This window comes from Arvicanthis niloticus, chromosome 14, assembly GCF_011762505.2.
Source record: "Arvicanthis niloticus isolate mArvNil1 chromosome 14, mArvNil1.pat.X, whole genome shotgun sequence".
NCBI classification, from domain to species: domain Eukaryota; kingdom Metazoa; phylum Chordata; class Mammalia; order Rodentia; family Muridae; genus Arvicanthis; species Arvicanthis niloticus.
The window spans coordinates 42,853,852-42,874,471 of record NC_047671.1 but is presented as its reverse complement, the minus strand read 5'-3'; the positions used below and the strand labels follow the sequence as shown (position 1 = coordinate 42,874,471).

General features: G+C 35.1%; 1 protein-coding gene across 2 annotated transcripts in view; it reads left to right on the top strand.

The window, feature by feature from the left end:
* Positions 1–20,141, top strand: part of Ythdc2 (YTH N6-methyladenosine RNA binding protein C2) — a 69,367-nt gene extending 49,226 nt beyond the window's left edge. Inside the window, exons 24-30 of one of the 2 annotated variants that reach the window (XM_034518500.2) lie at positions 1,954–2,063; positions 3,642–3,934; positions 7,602–7,779; positions 15,481–15,684; positions 16,603–16,785; positions 18,014–18,101; positions 18,204–20,141. In XM_034518500.2, coding sequence (XP_034374391.1) covers positions 1,954–2,063; positions 3,642–3,934; positions 7,602–7,779; positions 15,481–15,684; positions 16,603–16,785; positions 18,014–18,094 — 1,049 coding nt within the window. In that variant the 3' untranslated portion in view covers positions 18,095–18,101; positions 18,204–20,141. The remainder of the gene's footprint in view (positions 1–1,953; positions 2,064–3,641; positions 3,935–7,601; positions 7,780–15,480; positions 15,685–16,602; positions 16,786–18,013; positions 18,102–18,203) is intronic. The other variant, XM_076912698.1, reaches the window with a different exon arrangement.
* The last annotated feature ends 479 nt before the right edge of the window (positions 20,142–20,620 follow it).

Here is a 20,620-nt window from a genome sequence, read left to right as displayed (position 1 = left end):
TGAGAAACTTCTAATGACTGCCCTGTGGGGGGTCCCAATTAAGCCTTGTGTTGGGACCAGGAGGGGCTGGGTGAGTGTCTCACTTGTGAGCCTGGTTTTATTGACCTCCTGGGAGTGAAGCTGTCTCTGGGTGTGGGAGGGGGTCTGGAGCACTGCCTCTGCTCTGGGCTAAGTTGTGGACCAGAAGGAACTAGCACATGTTTATGTTGCTTCTTTTGAGAACTTTGTTAAGATCATTGACCAATATTGATTGGCAGGAGTTTGGTTTTTTGCTTAATTTTATAGTTATTTATTTCAGAAATTAATTATTTTAGAAATTAAGCCCTTCTGAAGGCTGTCTGTTAGTTTTGATACAAGTTTTGCCATGTAGAAACTTTTTATGTAATCACATTTGTCAGTTGCTGAGGCCTTTTTCCTGTGCTAATGGGGATTCTGTTCAAGAATTTGGCATATGTCTTGAAGTGTTTCCCCTGTGATTTTCTTTAGCATTCTAAGTGGTTTTTGTTTTAAGGTCTTTGATCTAGTTTAAGTTGATTTTTATGCAGAGTGAGAGATGCATATCTAATTTCATTCTTCAAGTAGATACCAAGTTTGTAAATACTATTTGTTGCAAAGGTTTTATTTTTTTCTGTGGGGTTTGGGGGGGGTTGTTTGTTTCTTTGTTGTTGTTGTTACCTTTGTCAAAAGTTAGGTGCTGCTGTGGAGCTGTTTGGCTTTATCTCTGGGTCATCTATCTATGGTCACCCATTAGTTGTCTGCTATGTGTCAGTGTTTGTGTGAGTACCATGCTGCCTTTAACACCATGACTTCGTAATATAGTTTGATTTTGAATAATGTTGAGATCTTCAGCTGTGTTCTTTCTGCTTAAAGCTGCTTTGCTATTCATCTTTGGCTGGTTTGTTTTGTTTGTATGTGTATATATTTCCATATTAATTTTAGGATTCTTTTTAGTTTAGCTCTGTGAAGAATGTCTTTTGAAATTTTGATAGAGATTATATTGAATCTATAGATTGCTTTTAATAGTATAGGCATTTCACAATATTAATCCTGCTAACCTGGGAAAATGGCTTTATAGCTTTAAAACTTTTATTCTTTTCTACCACATTTTAAGTTGTTTAGATTACTGTAAATTCAAATCGATTAATCTTATACTATTACTTTCAGAGCTGAGAAACGTAATTCTTCTGTTGCAGTGATGAATATTGTTTTTGTTTTCTGTAATTTAGTTCTTAAGATTATTTTTCTCAGTGAGGTAGATTTGCATTAAAGTACTTCCCTCCCCTTTTGGGAGTGTTTTTCCTTTATCTATACTACTAATTAAATACTACTTATGTATCATTTTCTAGAATGTTTAAAGATACCTCCTAAATTTGGAATCTTGAAGCTTTGGGTATATCTATATCTTCTTCAACGTAACTATCAATTGCACTTACACTGTACCCTCATTTAGTATTTTTGTTTACCAATAAAGTTAGTATGTTAGTGAAAGACCTACCTGTAATGCTTTCCTACCCTTATACTGCTAAAATACTCTTTGATAATTGTCCCTGTTTTTAAAATTCAGTAGTTGTCTTGTATTTCTTTTTGAATGCAACAGCTTCTTTTTTCATTTTAGTTAATGTTTTTTTTTTTTTTTCAGAAAGTTCAGTATGCTATATTTATCTGTATCCTGTATTAAATTCACCATTACCTCTTGGTAACTGTGTAAAGATCGAGCATGTTTTTGGAGTCTCTTCTTTTCTTCCTCCATGGGTTCTGGGCATCAAGTAAGGCTTGTGCAGTGCTGAGACATCTTGTTGGCTCGTATTTTATATATTTAAATTAAGTTTATATTCTGTTTGATTAGATGAACTTCCCACATGAGCTGTTAGACTATAAGAAGTATCTGATCTGCTGCTCTCTGCCATTTTGTAGTATTAGATAAAGTGGTTAATTTTTCCTGTGTTATGACAGCGGACGGCATTCCCAACGACAGCAGTGACAGTGAGATGGAAGACAGAACCACTGCCAATTTGGCTGCTTTGAAACTTGATGAATGGCTTAACTTCAAATTAGAGCCAGAGGTAAAGTACTTTGTAATAAGACATAAATTTCTTTTAGCTAATATGAATTGAAATAGCGTATTAAAATTTGTATCCTCAATATTGGTACTTTAATATTAAAAATTACCTATGGCTTGGTTTTCAATTTTCATAAACTCCCTTATACATTCTCTGTCACATCATGTTTTTCTTCTGTCAGAGGATGCAAAACAACATAGATGTGGCCCTGTATCTATGCGTGGCTATTATCTTGTTCCATTTGTGCTTCTATAATTTGGGTAATTTTTAACAAACAGAAATTTTTCAGTCTAAGATCAGGGTGCTGGTGAGAGTTCCTCCTTTTACCAGATGACACTTACACCCTGTGCCCTCAGTAGTGAAGATTAGTGTGTCCTTCCATGATGGAAAGCTGAAGGGCAAAGGAGATGGACTCCATCTCTCAAACGTCTTAGAAGTGTTTCTAGCCATTGTTGTTTCTGAAGGTCTCATCTTCCAGTACTGTTGATTGTTTCATTGTGAACTTTTAGAGGAATCAAAACCATCTAAGCTATAGTAGCAATATTTTAGTATTTCTGGATATAAAATATTGAGTATTGAATACAGAACAGCATTTATTTTTACCTTTTCTGGAGAAAAATGTGAGTTCATTCTTTTTCTGTTTTCATAACTGAATTGGGAGAGATAACATTTTTGTTATTTATATATAAGATTTTCTTGACATAGCCTTTTGTTATTGTAGGTTTTTTTTTTAATAATCATTCTCTGTTCATTTTGGGGGGCAACCAAACTGAGTGGTCAGCACTGGGTAGGTTAACTCTTTTAACCATTGCCCTATTTGTTCATGTATTCATCATGTGAGCATACTGCAATCTCATTCCCATTCACATCAATCAAACTGCATTCGCCAAAGACCACCATGCCTTCCATGTTACACACTGCTCTGTCTTTGATAATCTTGCTCTCATTCTTGCTGCTGCTGTGCACTGACTCCTTTTTGTCCTGCCCTCTTTATTTTTTTTCTCTTCAATCCTGCTCTAAATTTTCTGTCTTAAATGGTCAATCCTTTTTCATTCTTCTGCCTTTGTAGTCATTTCTGTACATTTTAAGTGCTTGTGCTCTAAATTTTCTACTTTGTATGCCTTACTCTTTTCTTCACTCTCACTCTGCACAATTCCTGTAACTTTATTTCTCTGTGTTAGAACTGTCAGCAATTATGACTCTCAAGTCTATCTCTATATGAGACCTTTTTATGCATCTGTTTGCCTCCTGGCCATCACCATTTGGATGGCCTGTAGATGGTATGAGTAGGCTAAGTGCATCTTTCCTTCTTTACCATACTTAGTGCTTTTTCAGGATTAACCACACATACTACCTCAGCAGTTACTGTCTCCTGTATTTGCTGGTTTGTTTCCTTCTGCATCAGTAGTGCCTAGAATACGATGGCTAACATTTTCACTTATGCAACAGAATGAATGAAACGAGTAGAAAAGTATATTGAGTGTAAGGTAGTTCATTAGAGACAGTTTTAGACCATAACTAATATAAAGAAACTTCTTACATATGTGATACACATTTTGCTTGTATTTGAATTGATTATAGGCTGCCAGTTTATTGCTACAGCTGAGACAGAAGTGGCATAGCTTGTTTTTACGCCGAATGAGAGCGCCATCTAAACCTTGGTCTCAAGTAGATGAAGCTACCATACGAGCAATTATAGCTGTTTTAAGCACTGAAGAACAGTCTGCAGGTTTACAGCAACCATCTGGAATTGGCCAGAGGCCAAGACCCATGTCTTCAGAAGAACTTCCTTTGGCTTCATCTTGGAGATCCAATAATAGTAGGAAAAGTTCAGCTGACACTGAGTTTGCTGATGGATCTACTACTGCAGAAAGGTAAATCTGCAATTTTTTTAGATGGGTACATTTTCTCCAAGACAGGGAACTATTTATATTATTTCATAATCACATATAACATAGTGTATGTTAAAGACCACAAGAAAATGGAGTTTATTAAAGATATTTCTTATAAGTACTAAAGGAATATAAATGATTTTAAGCAGATGCTTATGATTTAATAAAAGGCTAGTCATTCAGGATAAAACTGAAAATGTTGCATTACCAGAATTCATAAATTTAATGTCTCTTTAGAAGATAGCAAATTCTAAACTTATCCATCTTAGTGGACATGTATCAGATGACATTTTTTCCTAGACACCTAGCTGGCAGTACTGTTTAAAGAGCAGTTGCCCTGCACTGCTACCTACTGTCAGTATTACTAGCCAGCATTCCTACTGAAGAGCATGCTGCCTAGTGATACACTGCACGCCAACTCCATGTGAGGACAGCGGAGAAGAAAACACATAATATATTTTCTTTATTCTAGCAAAACTACAATTTTCCCACTTGCCAGAAATTGTGCATTTAAACTCAGGGTTTATATTGGGTAGGGTGTTAAGGGTTTTGTTTTTGTTTTTAATATATTGACATATAGAGCATTCCTCTTACCTTTTGGAAAAGTCTAGTTCAGTGCTGTAACGCGCGCCCCCAAAATCCCTTTTCGCCCGCGAATAAGGACAGGAGGCGATACGGGTTTACTGCCACGAGGAACTTTTTACTACCGCACACGATAAAGCGGAAAGACCCAAGAAACCGGAAGAGGGTCCCTTAAATACACCCTAGAGTGACGTATTCACTTCTGAATGGCTGCTTGCTCACTACCCAGTATTACGCCTCGGGATAGGCCAGTGGTTTGGCGCTCTTTCTGCCTAGCAGCTGCGCAGAATGATTGTTTATTGCTGGGGAAACATGTGGCCAGCGCCATGTTGGAAAAACGCACGTGTGCAGCCACAGCGGCTCACTACATCTCTCCCTGTTTAAATTATTAATATGAAACAGCCTTTTGCCTATTAAATGTAGTACCAAATAAGATTCGAACTCAAACCCGATCAAGCAAACTCCATCTTGGGGGAATAAGCGATCAAGAGCTTATAGCCCGAAGAATTTTTCCTTACCCTTCCAGGTGCCATGGAAACGAGTCCTCTGGGTGCATGGGCTAAGGAAATATAAAGAGAATTGACACCCATCCCTGTGCAATGGAGTATATATATAGCTCCCAGGAGTGCAAGGGCTGTCAACCTATTATCTGGTATCACAATTATTTAGGCAAGAGCTGACTGGACAAGACTTCTCATCTACCCAGTGCAAATGAGCCGAGCTCTTGGGGTGCATAGACTGAGAATGTCTCTGTCATAGGCTATTTCTAGCCTAGATCATCAAATTTCAGGGAGGATGCTTGCCCCAAGGCTGCGCGTGCTTATGTCCAGTCAGCTCTTGCCTAAATAATTGTGATACCAGATAATAGGTTGACAGCCCTTACACTCCTGGGAGCTATATATATACTCCATTGCACAGGGATGGGTGTCAATTCTCTTTATATTTCCTTAGCCCATGCACCCAGAGGACTCGTTTCCATGGCACCTGGAAGGGTAAGGAAAAATTCTTCGGGCTATAAGCTCTTGATCGCTTATTCCCCCAAGATGGAGTTTGCTTGATCGGGTTTGAGTTCGAATCTTATTTGGTACTACATTTAATAGGCAAAAGGCTGTTTCATATTAATAATTTAAACAGGGAGAGATGTAGTGAGCCGCTGTGGCTGCACACGTGCGTTTTTCCAACATGGCGCTGGCCACATGTTTCCCCAGCAATAAACAATCATTCTGCGCAGCTGCTAGGCAGAAAGAGCGCCAAACCACTGGCCTATCCCGAGGCGTAATACTGGGTAGTGAGCAAGCAGCCATTCAGAAGTGAATACGTCACTCTAGGGTGTATTTAAGGGACCCTCTTCCGGTTTCTTGGGTCTTTCCGCTTTATCGTGTGCGGTAGTAAAAAGTTCCTCGTGGCAGTAAACCCGTATCGCCTCCTGTCCTTATTCGCGGGCGAAAAGGGATTTTGGGGGCGCGCGTTACACAGTGCTACTGTGAGATGCTCAGCATATTGGGCTTGCCTTTTTCCAGATTACATCATTCACTCTTATACTCTGTTTATTCTCTGTGAATTAATAGTTAACTTTCATGGTTTGATTATATCCCTTGTTTTCGCAAGAGTGTTTTTAGTTGGTATTAGAAACCTTACAATGTAACCAGAATATACCGTCTGATTGTACCACAGAGTACATACTATACATTTTTTAAAAATTAAAAAAAATCTTAAATGATATATTTATGATACTTATAGAAGTTTAGAAGAATCTCAGGGTTCCTCTAATATAACCTTTTATTTATTTTTTCAAAATATTCAACTCATTACTTTTATATAACATTCAAACCATAGCAATTACCAAATGTAATTTTTCCATGTAAACTTGTAATATAAAAAAAAACAATTAAAATAGCCTTTTAATTTAATAATTTAAAGTTCAGAGACATATGCAGCATTATATGCTAGATATATATGCTACTACAGTACTGTTCTAATATGTAGATTTCTGTCTGCTCTAGTCCAGTAGTCTTCCTATGTTAGCACAGTATCATTTTTAGTTGTGTTTTATACAATACCATTTCTGATTTTTTAAAATGTTATTTACTTCAGATTTTAAATGTACCATATAGTCTGTGGGGATTTGGGGGGCTCGGGGGGCTGTGGGATTGTGTGTGTGTGTGTGTGTGTGTGTGTGTGTGTGAATGAATGCATGCACACACAAATGTCAAAAATTGAAATTGGATGTCTTCCTTAGTAGCTTTCCACCTTCATTTTTGAGACAAGTTGTCTCAGTGAACTTAGACCTCACGTATTTGGTTAGCTGGGGAGCAAGATCCAGGGATTTGCTTCTCTTTGGCAGCCTAGTTCTGAGATTATAGACGTGCCATTGAACTCAGCTTTCTATCTTTTTTTACCAGAGATAGAATTCAGGTCCTCATGATTGCATGGTTTATCAGTTTCTTTTATGTTGCCATGATAAAATACTTGACAGAATATTGATAAGTGACAAAATACTTAACAAAATATTGATAAAATAGCTGACAAAAGGCAGCTTGCCCATCCTGGTGGAGAAGACATGACAAGAGGGAGGAAAGGCATGGCAGGCATGGAAACAGGAACAGAAAGTTAGCTACTCATATTTCATCAAAGAACAATAAAACCTTAGAGCTTGCCTCTGGTGGCTTACTTTTTCCAGTAAGGCTCCAGCTGTTCCTGAACAGGATTACTCGCTAGGTACCAGTGGTCAAATGTAAGAGCCAACAATGATGGTTTACATTCAAACCACGATGATACAATAAGCACTTTACTAACTGAGCTGCCTTTCCACATCTCAACTCTTTCTTATTTCTGAATTTATTTATATATTAATTTATTTACTCGTTGATGCCTGGGATCAAACCTAGGACATTAGGCAATTACACACCTAGCCCATTTTTAATTTGTTCGTTCTAAGTGTTTCATAGATTATATGTCATTGGGATTTTGAATGGAAATAGCATTCTCTTTGTATTATAAACTTATATATATATAAACTTATTATAAACTTATATATATAACTGACCTGTGCTTCTTCTTGCTCAAGAGTACTGATGAAATCTCCATCTCCAGCCTTACATCCACCTCAGAAGTATAAAGATAGAGGAATTTTACATCCTAAACGGAGCACTGATGACAGGTCTGATCAGTCATCTGTGAAATCCACAGACAGCAGCAGTTATCCAAGTCCTTGTGCTAGCCCCTCTCCTCCATCCTCAGGAAAGGTAGGGCAGCTACAGTCTGTAATAAGGAGCATGTTTACAGCATATTTCACAAATGTAGTTATACAGAATTATAAGCTGTGCACCTTTGTAACTGGCCTGTGTTCTAAATACTAACGCTATATTTTAATCTAACTGATTATTTATTGATGGTATATAACTATGCAGCCTATTTTTTCTTCTTTATATCTCTAGAAGGTTTTAGATAAAACAAGAATACTACCTTGATATTAATTTTGTTTTGTAATTCTTTCAAGTGTTTTCTGTGGTTCAATGATTATTTTAAACACATAAATAATAACAAAATGTAGAAGACTGAACATTTTTATATGGAATTGGAAACTGTCTTTTAAAACTTAGGATGTGAATGGTTTCACATGTTAACATGTGTTTCTTCTTACTCCTGGTACTGGTATAGCAGTAAGAGCATGATTGTGAGCGCCTTAGTTGTGTTTTGATGAACAATGTGTGCTGAACACTTGGTAAATAAGAAGAAAGTACATTTATATTCTTAGGTTTTATTTTGTGTGTGTGTGGGGGGCGTATTTTAAACTCCTTTTCTAAGATACACTTTGTTCAAAAAATCTTACTAGTTTATGGGCTATTGAGATGGTTCAGTAGGTGAAAGTGTTTTCTGACAATCCTTGTGACTTGAGTTTGATTCCTGGGACCTGATGGTGAAGTGAGAAAAGGGAGTCCCACAGGTTGTCTTTCTACTTCTACATGAATGTGCTATGATATGAGTATACCCTCCTCACACACACACAAGTAAATATATGTAATGGAAAAATTATCACTTTAACCAACTTAGGGATTTTGGCAAATGTATATAACTGTGTATAGATACCATAGTTGATTCCAACATTTCTATTACCTCAGTACTCCAGTAATCACTACTCGTTTTCTTAAATATCTAGTAAGTGAAATTGTGCTTTTCTGCCTAGTTTATTTTACTTAGTAAAGTGCTTTGAAATTCATCTATACTGTTGAATGTAACAATGACATTTTACTCTGAGTAGTATTCCATTATCTGGACATGTTTCAGGTTTTTTTGTTTTTGTTTTTGTAGTTTTTTTTTTTTTTATTTCTTTTACCCATTTTATCAGTTGATGTGGATTTTCAAGTTATTTTAGTTTGTATTTTTACTAAAGGTGCCATAATAGTTGAGTGCAGCCTTTGTATATAGAGTTTTTTTTTTTTAAACGAGATTGAATACCTAGAAATGGGCTGTAGGTTGTATAGTAAATGCATGTTTAACTTTATAAGAAAGTCCTTCACTGCTTTTCAAAATGCCTGAACTAATTAACATTTATTGCAACAATCTATAAGTATTTACTTTGTTCCATATTGACCACCCTTTTTATTTTGCAATTAAATCATTCTGCGTTTTCCAGGTGTGTAATGATGGTCAGCATCTCTTGTCATGTTCACATGCCATTCTCTTATAGCTGTTGATGAATTATCTATTTAAATTTTTGTTAATTTTATGCTGTCTTTATTGGTTATCTTTTTAATTAAGTTATAAGAACTTTCTATATATCTGGAATATTTGTTTTAGTGTGCTTTGCAGCTTTTCTTTTCTAACCTACAATTTGCTTCTGTAACCTTCTTTTGAAGATTGGCTATTTATAGCATTGTTTGTGTGTTTGGAGACAGAGTCTCACTGTGTAGTCCTGGCTGGCCTTCAGCTTGCTATTAGACCAAGGCTGTCCTTGATCTCACACAGATCAGTATTGGGGTTAAAGTCATGTGTTATGCTCATCTCTTTCTAGTTTTAATTAAATCTTTTCCCCCAGGTTTTTTTTTCCTCTTATGATTTGTGTATTTTGTGTTCTGAGGAATTTCTGGATAATCTAATGTAACAAAAATATTCTAATTTCTTCTAGGAATTTTGCAATTAGAGCTCTTACATTTAGATACGTGATACTGTTTCAAGTTAATTCATATGACAAGGATGGGAGGGGTTTTTTAGTATTATTTATACAATTATTCTCGCTTCATTTTCCAAAAAGATCACTCTCATCTTAAATTACTTTGGCAAATATGTTATATTTTGATCATAAATATCTGATCTTTTTATTCAACTCAACTTTTTATTCAATTATCAACTCATTGATAATTATTTTTCTTTTATCAGTCATACACTGACTTGAATATGTAGACTATGAGACTTATAGTCAGTTACTCTTTCTTTTCTGACCTGCCACCTTTTTTCCTGAATAGCTGTGACTGTATCTTCTTGCCTGTTTCATGACTTCTGTTGATAAATGTAATATTGATTTTTGTTGTCAGTGTTGTTTATGTTATTCATGTATTATTCAGTACTCTTTTTTTCTTATGTTACTTTTGTAGTTTTGAAACCAGTTATTATGGTTTGAATAAGAATGACCCTCATAGGCTTATATATTTGAATGCCTGGTCACTAGTTGGTAGACTGTCCAATACTTTTTGTTTTCTATTTTTTTTCATTCTGATTTCTGTTTATTTATTCTTCCTTTATTTCTCTAGCTAGGGCCTATAATAGAATGTTGTGTAAGTACTGAGAAAAGTAACATTGCCTTGATCTTAGCAGGAAAACATTTAAGTTTCACCATTTGATGTACTATAACTGTTAACATTTTCTTTTGGATCTAGTTTCTTGGTTTAGATTATGAGTCAGAATTATATTCAATGTTCTTTCTACATGTTCTATCTGAATCATTTGTCTGTAGATGGTAGATTTTTGCTCATTTTTCAACATTTTTTATTTGTCATAAGTGTTCTATTGCTGTAAAGAGGCACCCTGACCACGGCAACTCTTATAAAAAAAGAAAACATTTATTTGGGGCTTTCTTACAGTTCAAAGGATTAGTCTATTATGGTGGAGAGCATAGTGAAAGCAGGGAGACATGGTAGCTAAGAATTATATATCTAAGTCCCCAAATGGCAGACAGATACTGGGCCTGGCTTGAGCTTTTGAAATCCCAAAGCCCACATCCAGTAAATCCACACCTGCTCCAACAAGACTACACTTTCTAATCCCTGTCAGGTACCATCACTTCCTAATGACCAAGCATTCAAATACATGAGCCTATGGAGGCCATTTTATTCCAACCACCATAGTAATTCATGCATGCTAGCCTTTTTATATATTGCTAGATTTGATTTTGTTGATTCAAATTTTCTGTTGTAAGGGATTGTTGCTATAAATGTTGTTCATAGGGGATATTATTCAGGACTTTTTTTTTCCTTTTGTTACTTTTGTGGAGGTTTGCAACCATGCGTAATAGTTAGAATGAGAATGATGCCCACAGGTTCATATTTTTGAATGCCTAGTTAACTGTTCTGATGTGAAGAGACATCATGACCAAGGCAACTCTTAAACAAGAAACCATTTAATCAGGGACTTACAGTTTCAGAAGATTCGCTCTATTACATGGTGGCAGGCAGGCATGGTACTGGGTAGTAGCTGAGAACATTATATCCTGAACCAAAGGTAGCTTGAAAAGAGAGAGAAACTGGGTCTGGCATGTTTTTTGTTTGTTTGGTTGGTTGGGTTTTTTGAAACCTGAGAGTTCATCCCCAGTGACACATTTCTGTCAATAAGGCTACACCTTCTAATACAGCTAACCCTTCTCATACAGTCTACCAACTTGTGACTAGGCACTCAGATATATGAGTCTATGAGGCTCATTTTTATCCAAACCATTACACCTTTTTAAAGACTCTACAAGAGTTTACAACTCTACAAGAAAAAAAAAAAGAGTACTGAATAGTAGCCCTCATGAACAACACAGACAACAAAAATCTCTTACAACAGAATTGGTATTATTTTCTCCTTATGCTTGTGGTAGAATTCACTAGTAAAGACATTTTGAAATTTAATTATTTTTGGGAATTTCACATATTTTACCCCTCAAACTCTCCACTTCTACAACTCCTATGGCAACACCACTCCTCACATTCATGGTTTCTTCTTCTGTAATTATTGTTACACATATACCTACATATACATACCATATTATGGTAGAGTTGACCCACATGGGATTGGATAACCTATCAGGGGCTTTATCCATGTCAAAACTGATCTTTTTTTTTTTTTTTTTTTTTTTTTTTTATTAAGCAGCCATTGATTGCCTGTAGCACTCTATCTAGAGACAAGGCCTTGCAAAATTACCCCCCTTCCACATAGTCATGTCAGCTTGTACTTTCTTTATTCAGGTCTTGGTTAAGTAACCATATTGTTGAGATTTCAAGGTTGTAGTAGAGTCTCTATCATGTCTATAAGACAATATCTAGCAGCAGGCACCTTGGTCTGTATTGAGAGTTTTAGTTTGTAAAAACACTGAAATATGGGAATATGTTTTTGTTTTAATCCCAGGTATGGGGATATCTGGTTGCTTCACAGCATGTGGCTATGATTTGCTTAGTGCTTTATCAGGGGCATGGTCATGCCAGTTCAAGGTACTGTGTGATGTTTGGAATTATCGGGACTTTTCAGAGAATATATAAATGCTAAAACCTTAATAGAAGGGGCTGGTTGGCCAATTGGTGGTTGGATGCTGTTGGTTGTGGTTTGTTATGGTTTGTCAAGTAGTTGTGTGCGAAGAAACAAAAAGAAGAAATTAGATATCCTGACAGTGAAAATCAAGCTTGCTCAAGGAACTCAACCCCTAGTCACCAGGAAAGTTGCCCCCTTTCCCCTCTAACTTTTTTTTTCTCTCCTTCCTCATATTAGCGAGATGATAGGGTGGAAAACAGGGGTAGAGAAGGGTAAAAGGAAAAAGAACCCACAAAGTAGCCAAAACTAGCTATACTGGTCCCCTGTTGCTCTTAAAATATTTCTGCCCCTTCTTCAGTGATGTTCCCTGAGCTTTAGTTATAGGGGTTTGTTAAAGTATTTTATTCTTCTGCTTAATTGTCATCTGAAGGCTTACTGGTGAATAAGCTCACCCTTTGTAGTTCTTTATGACCTCTGGCTGGCTGGTTCAACTCAGCTGTTCTGGCTCAAACTCCTCTCCAAACTTTACTGATTCAATCTGGCTTCTCTCAGTTTCTCCTGAATTGCTCTGCTTGGCCTCAAACTAACTCTAGCAATCTGTTCTGATCTTCTGGCTTTTTCTTATTCTCTGGCTTATTCTGTCTTCTCCTGTGTCTAACTTGTTCTCTTTCTGCAATTTGTCTCTGTACAACTGTCCTCGTAAAACTGCCTCCTTTCTTTCTGCACTGGTCTCTCTTCAGTAGTCTCTCTTTTCTCCCTGTTCTTGTGAGAGTTCGGCTATAACTATAAAGTTTTTTTCCCCTAGTAAATAACACAATCTTGGGGTTCACTGTGTGATCAAAAATCCTGCAAGAGGGGTTGCATTGTGTGTGTGTGTGTATACATATATATACATATATGTATATATATATGTGTGTGTATGTGTGTATACATATATATATATATGTATGTATACACACACACACACACACACACACACACACACACACACACACCATTTGGGGCTGTGACTCCCACAGGTAGTAATTCTTTGCATTTTGACCAGTTGTGGATTTCTACAAAAGCCTCTGGCTGATGCAAAAAGTTTCTTTGATATGGGGTGAGCACTACCTTTAATTGTGGGTGTAAAGGATAAGTGTTCAGAACTCAGGAACTATTGATGGAAGGTTTACTGTCATTTTCATTTCTTAGTGTATGTTTTTTCCTTTATCTGTGTTTAGAATTTTTTTTAATCATTGTCTTTGAAAATCTGGATTTTGATATTGCTTCCTATGATTCTCTTTTTCAATTTCTTTATTAGTAATTTCCTTTTTTAAATCTTAGTCTACTATTTCTTCACACTATTTCTCATATCTACCCTTTCTTCCTCTTTTCTGGAGTTCTTGCTTTGTATCAATGTGTGTATCTATATCTGTGTATGTGTATATAAGATCACTCAGTATTTCATAGTTCTTTTTTATTTTCTTTCTAATCCTTTCTCCCTCTTGCCTTCATTTTAGGTAATTCTATTCTATTGCTATCTCTTCTGTGGAAATTTGGTCATTATTCGTTTCATCCCCATGCTCCCAGAAATAAGGCTCAAAATATATTTAAAATACCTTGGCCATATAGCTAGACTCGGCTCTTATTAGATCATAATGTAAAATAACACATTTATTTTAATTTACATTCTGCCTTGTGGCTGGTTACTTGTGTTCAGGTACTTGTGTTCAATCTGTCTCATCACATCTTCTGGGGCAAATCTTCTGCATCTGGTACTATCCCAGAATTCTTTCTGCCTCCTAGATATTACACCTCTTATTTCCTACTTAAGCCATAGGCCATCCGGTAATTATTGACAGATGCCACATTCATAGAGACACAAGATGTTCTCTCTACACTCTTCATTCAATGATATCTTTATTTTGAGAGGGTAAACCATTCATTTTTTGTAATGTCATTATTTGCAGTTATTTTATGTCTCAAGGTTCCCCCTGTGTCTTTAATATCACCTGCTATTTAAAAATAAAGCTTTTTATGGTATTCATGTTTTCCTTTATCTTATAAAACATCATTCCCACAATTTTTAATAGGTAGTTTACCATTCTTGTCTACTGTGTCTGAAACCTGCTATGTGAGGCTGCTTGTATTGATTGTTTTTTCCTGGTTATAGATCCTATCCTTTATTTTCTTTGTATTTCTTATAAATTTGTTTGCTCGATTTTTGTGTGTTTCTATGTGTGTGTGTTCCTTTAAATAGTGCTAGATTGTCTTCTACTACCTAGGTTAACAATTAGTTTAATACTTTTTTAACTTTTAAAAAATTATTTGTATGTGTGTGTGTGTGCATGTGCATGCTTGTGCATGTGTGTAATCATATGCAAAGGCAACTGTATGGAGGTCAGAAACTTTCAGGAGTCAGTTTTCTTCTTCCAGGGATCAAACTTAAGTTATCGTGTTTTCTTGGTAAGCACTTTAAGTTGTTGAACCACCTTGCCAGTTTAGTCCCTTTCCAGGTTTGATTAAAAGAAGTGCTACAGTAGGTTCTGAGTTTTTACTTTGTTACTAGTTTCTTTCTAGTACTAGAGTTTGAGTCTTCTAAGGGCAAGTGCACTGTGTATTACAAGGTATCTGCTCTGGCTGAGCATTCCAAGTATTCCCACCACTGTGAGATGTGTGAGATATTTAGTGTGCTATTAGAAGGAAATATTTAGATATTTCCTTCTAGTCTTTGGTTACTCTTAGCACATTTTGTCTGACCTGTTTATTGATAAGGTCTGTGGCTAGCCACTCACTTTTGGGGATTCTTCTGCAGTTTTTTTTTTTTTTTTTGAACTCTTTGTGCAAGTCCTTTTTACATTGCTGTACCCATTCTAGTCACTATAGTGCCTAAGCTTTCATCTCTATAAGTCAGTGAGATTACCTGACTGTTCCGTTTTGCCATCTTAAAATTGTCTTAAGACAGTAAATTGGAATAACTGTTGTTTTGTTTTCGGAATTGGAAGTTTCATAAAACATTTTATGAAAAGTCATTTTAAGTATAAAGTTACTTTCTTGTTAGAGTGCACTTTAGATGCTTTGGAAATAAGTGCTTCTTTTTGGCTTTTTGATTAAGCCATGAAAAGGTTTAATTTGCACTTGTTGGATTTGGTAAGATTTATTTGTTTATCAAGATGTTATTTATGAGAGCCTACTGTCTTTGAAAGGTCAAATTACCCTTAAAGAACTTATGCATTCTTTCATAGGGCTCAAAATCTCCTTCACCAAGACCAAACATGCCTATACGTTACTTCATAATGAAGAGTAGCAATCTGAGAAACCTTGAAATTTCTCAACAGAAGGGTATCTGGTCTACAACCCCTAGTAATGAGCGGAAGCTAAATCGAGCATTTTGGGAGAGCAGCATGGTCTACTTGGTATTTTCTGTTCAAGGATCTGGACATTTCCAGGTGAGCCATCCTGAATCAATAAAATGGGCTTTGTTTTGCCTGTAGGTTACACTTTCAAGATCAGAGAAAAATCAAAACCAAAGCCTAGCTTTCCATTGTGTTTGGGTCCAATAAAATTTTCTATAGTGGGACTGGTGGTGAGGTCTGTTTCATATTTCTGCAAGGGGGCTATAGAACCTCTTTACCTTGACTCACTAGGATGTTTTCAGATAAGTAGTTCTTCCTTCTGACAGAAACTTTGGATCTGTTAGTGGATTAAATGCAAGAACCTTTGCCTTTGTAAAATGTTTATATGGACAACAAAATGATGATGATTCTTTTTAGAAAAAATTGAAATAGTTTGTTTTAATTAGTTTTTGCCTGTACATCAGTCTGTATACCACTTGCATGCGTACCTATGGAGATCAGAAGAGGAGGGAGTCAGATCCCCTGGAAATGGAGTTACAGGTGTCATGAGCCACTATGTGGGTACTGGGAATAGATCCCAGGTTCTCCAGAAGAACAGCTAGTGCTCTTCACCACTGAGCCATCTCTGTCTCAGAGCTATCTCTGAGACAGTTTCTTAACATTAATTTTAATTTATGTATATCTGAACTTGCAAACTATTAAATTATCTCATAGTTATGGTATTCATAAATAAAAATTAAAGGTTTGCTTATTGTATTTTTATATAACAATGTTGACTTGTAACTGTTGATATATTATAAACAGTTAATATTTGCAATTACATTAGGCTAGAGTTTGTTTATCTTCCAAGATTTGATAAAGCAGCTCTTAATGGTTCTGGATAAGTTTTTATTATTTTAATATTGGATCTTTTCTTTAAAATTCTTTAAAAATTATAATTAACCCTATCAGATAAATATAGACATTTTAATATTATCTCTGCTTCCATTCTTTTCCCTCATTTTTATACAGGGATTTTCTAGGATGTCTTCTGAAATAGGAAGGGAGAAGAGCCAGGACTGGGGGTCAGCTGGACTAGGTGGAGTATTTAAAGTGGAGTGGATACGCAAAGAAAGCCTTCCCTTTCAGTTTGCACACCATTTGCTCAATCCTTGGAATGACAACAAGAAAGTACAGATAAGCAGAGACGGGCAGGTATATACAAGCATCTTACATTTTTTTCTTTTGATTTTGTTTTTTGTTGTTGCTGTTGTTATTACTGCTCAAAGGGGAAATGTGTAAATATACATTGTAGATACCATTATGTACATGAGCAATGTGATTTAGGTATATAAAAACATAAAGGTGTGCTTGCTTCCAAATGTCTTATATATTCTCTAAACATTTTGTTAAATTTTGTTTCTTGTTGTATGAAATCTTTCATAAGTCACTTCTTGGGCCTTTTGTTGTCTAATGACACATGTGACCAAACAGATTACCATCCTGCTGTCATCGGACTGAAGTCTCAAACTGACAGTACTGTCAGCTTCCTTGTTGTTTAAGAACATTATATAAATATTTTCATAGTTTAGTAGCTTGCTTTATTTCAGACTCCTTTGCTCTTTTGATACTGCTCTTGTACATTTAAACTGGTAGCATGATGAGAATTAACAAATAGTGCCAAAATGCTATGCTGGCTGCGTCATGGAATTTGTTCTTATCAACAGTACCATGAACTCTTGGTCCCAGTTTACATGCAAGGAAGCTTATTCTACTGTTAGCTTTATCAGAATTAGATTCAAACAACTTATTTGAAGCATTGTGGCTTACTTCAAACCACCCTGGGAAAGAGTTGAGTTCTTTCTATGTACTCTTTAGGGATATCATACATGCCACAGGAGGACAAAAAAACAAAACAACAACAACAACAACAAAAACCAAAAAACAAAACCTGTGGCCTTTTTTTTTTTTTATTCATTTTCTGATAATTTATTTTGATTTAGAGTTGAATAATTTCTAAGGTAAGATTAAGCAGTCACTTAAGATGTTTTATTTTGGGGAGAAAGCCTCAAAATGTCTTAATATTCTAGGTTTCAAACCTTTAGAAGTTCAAATTGAGTGTTCTTGTTGAATCTCCATTTCAAATAAAATTTATTGTTTCCATCTAGACAGAATTCAAAGATTACATGGAAATCTTTTGCCAGTTCATTACAAAAAGTGTGAGATTTTCACATTAAGTAGAATTCTACATTTAAGTGTTGACTCTATAAAAGCAGAGAATTAGAAATAGTATTTACCATTTAATATTAGCAGATCTGACTTTATAAAGGTGAAATTTAAAGTGTTTTTTTTGCCTTTTTGTCTGCATATATTTTTACTGATTAAAAAAAAAAAATCAGCCCAGATTTTTTTTAATGTTTATTTTCTCTTTTGACTTATCTAGGAGCTAGAACCTCAGGTTGGGGAACAGTTGCTCCAGTTGTGGGAACGTCTTCCATTGGGAGAAAAAACTACATCTGATTGACATTCAGGTCATACAATATTTGGTTTGAGCACTACTCCCAGTATTTGTTATTTTTAGAATAACTTTCAGATTATTTACCTGTTTTTTTTTTTTTTTTTAACTTTTTCAGAACTCCTGGCTGTGGAAGAGCATTATGTCTGTTGTAGCTACAGAGTGCACTGATTTTCTAAAAACCTTGATGAAGTGTTGTATGCCATGAGTGGGTTTGTAGCATAGAGTATTCCTTCAGAATCATCATCTTCATATAGAGGAAAAGATAATTTAAATTTTTGTAGTGGTTTTTAGGAAATTAATATATAATGTTTGTTAATTATCTGTTTCAGATGAACAAAATAGCAATTTTGGTATTTGATACAATAGCACTTAATTTAATTTGAATGTAAACATTTCTTTAAAATATCCAGTTAATGACTGTTGATGCCAAATTTGTTTCTTTTTATTTTGTCCAGGCAGGGTTTCTTTCTTTATGTGGCCACAACTATCTAGGAACTAGCTCTGTAAGACCAGGCTGACCTCGAACTCACAGATATCTGCCTGCTTCTGCCTCCTGAGTGCTGGAATTAAAGGCTTGCAGCCACCACTGCCTGAGATGCCAAATTCTTATTGTTGACTTTTTGGTTGTGAGCCTATCCTTTAATGACTGAGCCATCTCTCTAGCACTACTGGTGACTTTTTAATTCAGGAAAGGCATAAATATATCAGTACATGTAACAACCATTCTGGAAGAGTCAGCTCTTAGGTTTATCATTTAAAAACAACCAACACACTAAAAATTTTGAATTATCTCTTACAGAACTAGTATACATAAGGGCTATTCATTGTTATTTTTAACCTGAGAAAACAGAAAAGTAAAAAGAAAACAGTAAAGAAAACAGAAGGAGTGCTATTTTTCTCTGATTACAGAATGAGATAAAATCTGAAGAAAGGTAATTTCTCTCTACTTTTGATGAGATCAGTGCTTAATTTCATTCCTAATCCTGTCTCTTTTGACCTTACATACAACATATCCATTCTTTTTTTTCCCATGAAGCAACCTTCACATAACTATTACTATTATGACCTCTTTGTTTTGCTACAGAAACCCAATTTAAAATAACTAAAATTTATGGAAATTCATACAAGTTTTAATGTACAGTGGTTATTGATAGCTTGGTTGTTGTATATCTTTGAAACTAAAGCTCACACAACCCATGATTCTTTATGTTTTTTTTTTTTTCATTTATTTTTTATTCTTTTTCTCTCACCTGTTTTATGTAAATGGGGCATTTATTTTTCTAAGTCTGTGTTAATGCTAAGTCTTATGTTTCTTTAACATCGCAGAGTGACTTTCTTTGATGTCTTTACCACCATTGGATACAGGTTTTTTTTTGAGACTCTTTGAAGTTAAAGTAGAAGTACAGAACAAAACATCAGACATGTCTTTGTTACTAAGCTCTAAATAGAGCAGGCTTGATAGTACTTGTCATAGCATGTGAAAATGAATTTAACTTAAAGGTGAAAAGAAAACAAATGTCTGGTTTAGTATTTGAGAGCAAAGATGTGAAAAATCATGGATTGGCATGAAGTCTTGAGAACTCTTCTACTTTCTCTGAGAAAATGTATTGATGTATTGCTTTAAGATACAGCTGTAACTTTTGCCTGTATTAGAAATTGTTATATATACATATATATACACATATATATATGATATATGAATGCATATATGTGTATAAACACTAATCCACTCATTCATATACTTTGAGACATACCTGTAAAACTGAACCAAAGTGAATTATGCTTCATTGTATGTGTATTACATTTCTTTTGGAACTTAAAATTTTCCTGATAATGTATACTTTTTAAAGGTATATATGTAGAGGTTTTTAGGATTCTAAATTTGGAAGAACTTTTAAAGAAATAAAACTTGTTTAAATGTTCCTTGTTTTGTAATATCTAGTCTTGTAAATAAATGATGGGTTTGTTGGTAGAGTGGATATAATTTGAATGTAATTAAAATACTGTCTTTTGAAGAAATGAATTTTAAATATACTTATCAAATGAAATACTATGAAGTTATTCATATCTTGTGTACCATGTCCTTTTACACTCCCATGTAGCAACACTTTAAATTTCTTATAATCACAGTCATTATGGGATTTTTTTGTTTGAAACTTTCATTAGATACTTTTCTGATATAAGACTAAAGTAGTCATAACTAATAATATTTTCTAAGATATCAATGAATTTCAATTACCTTGAAGAATATCTATACACATGTCAGTAGCCCTCTTTCAATGGCAAAAATATCAAGAAGTATTTAGTATAAAACCTCTAAAATACTTTAGCATAAAATTACCTATTTAAAAGTGGAGATTTATACCATATTGAAACTTTTTTGAATATTGCAAAGAATACCTTGTATTCAAATGCTAGTAGTTTTTCACCTAGCAAACATGAAGTATGTGCTGTTTGCCAGGTACCACTTTTCTATAGCATAACACAATTGAGTTAATACAGATTAAGTGCAAAGGCATATTAGGAGGATGG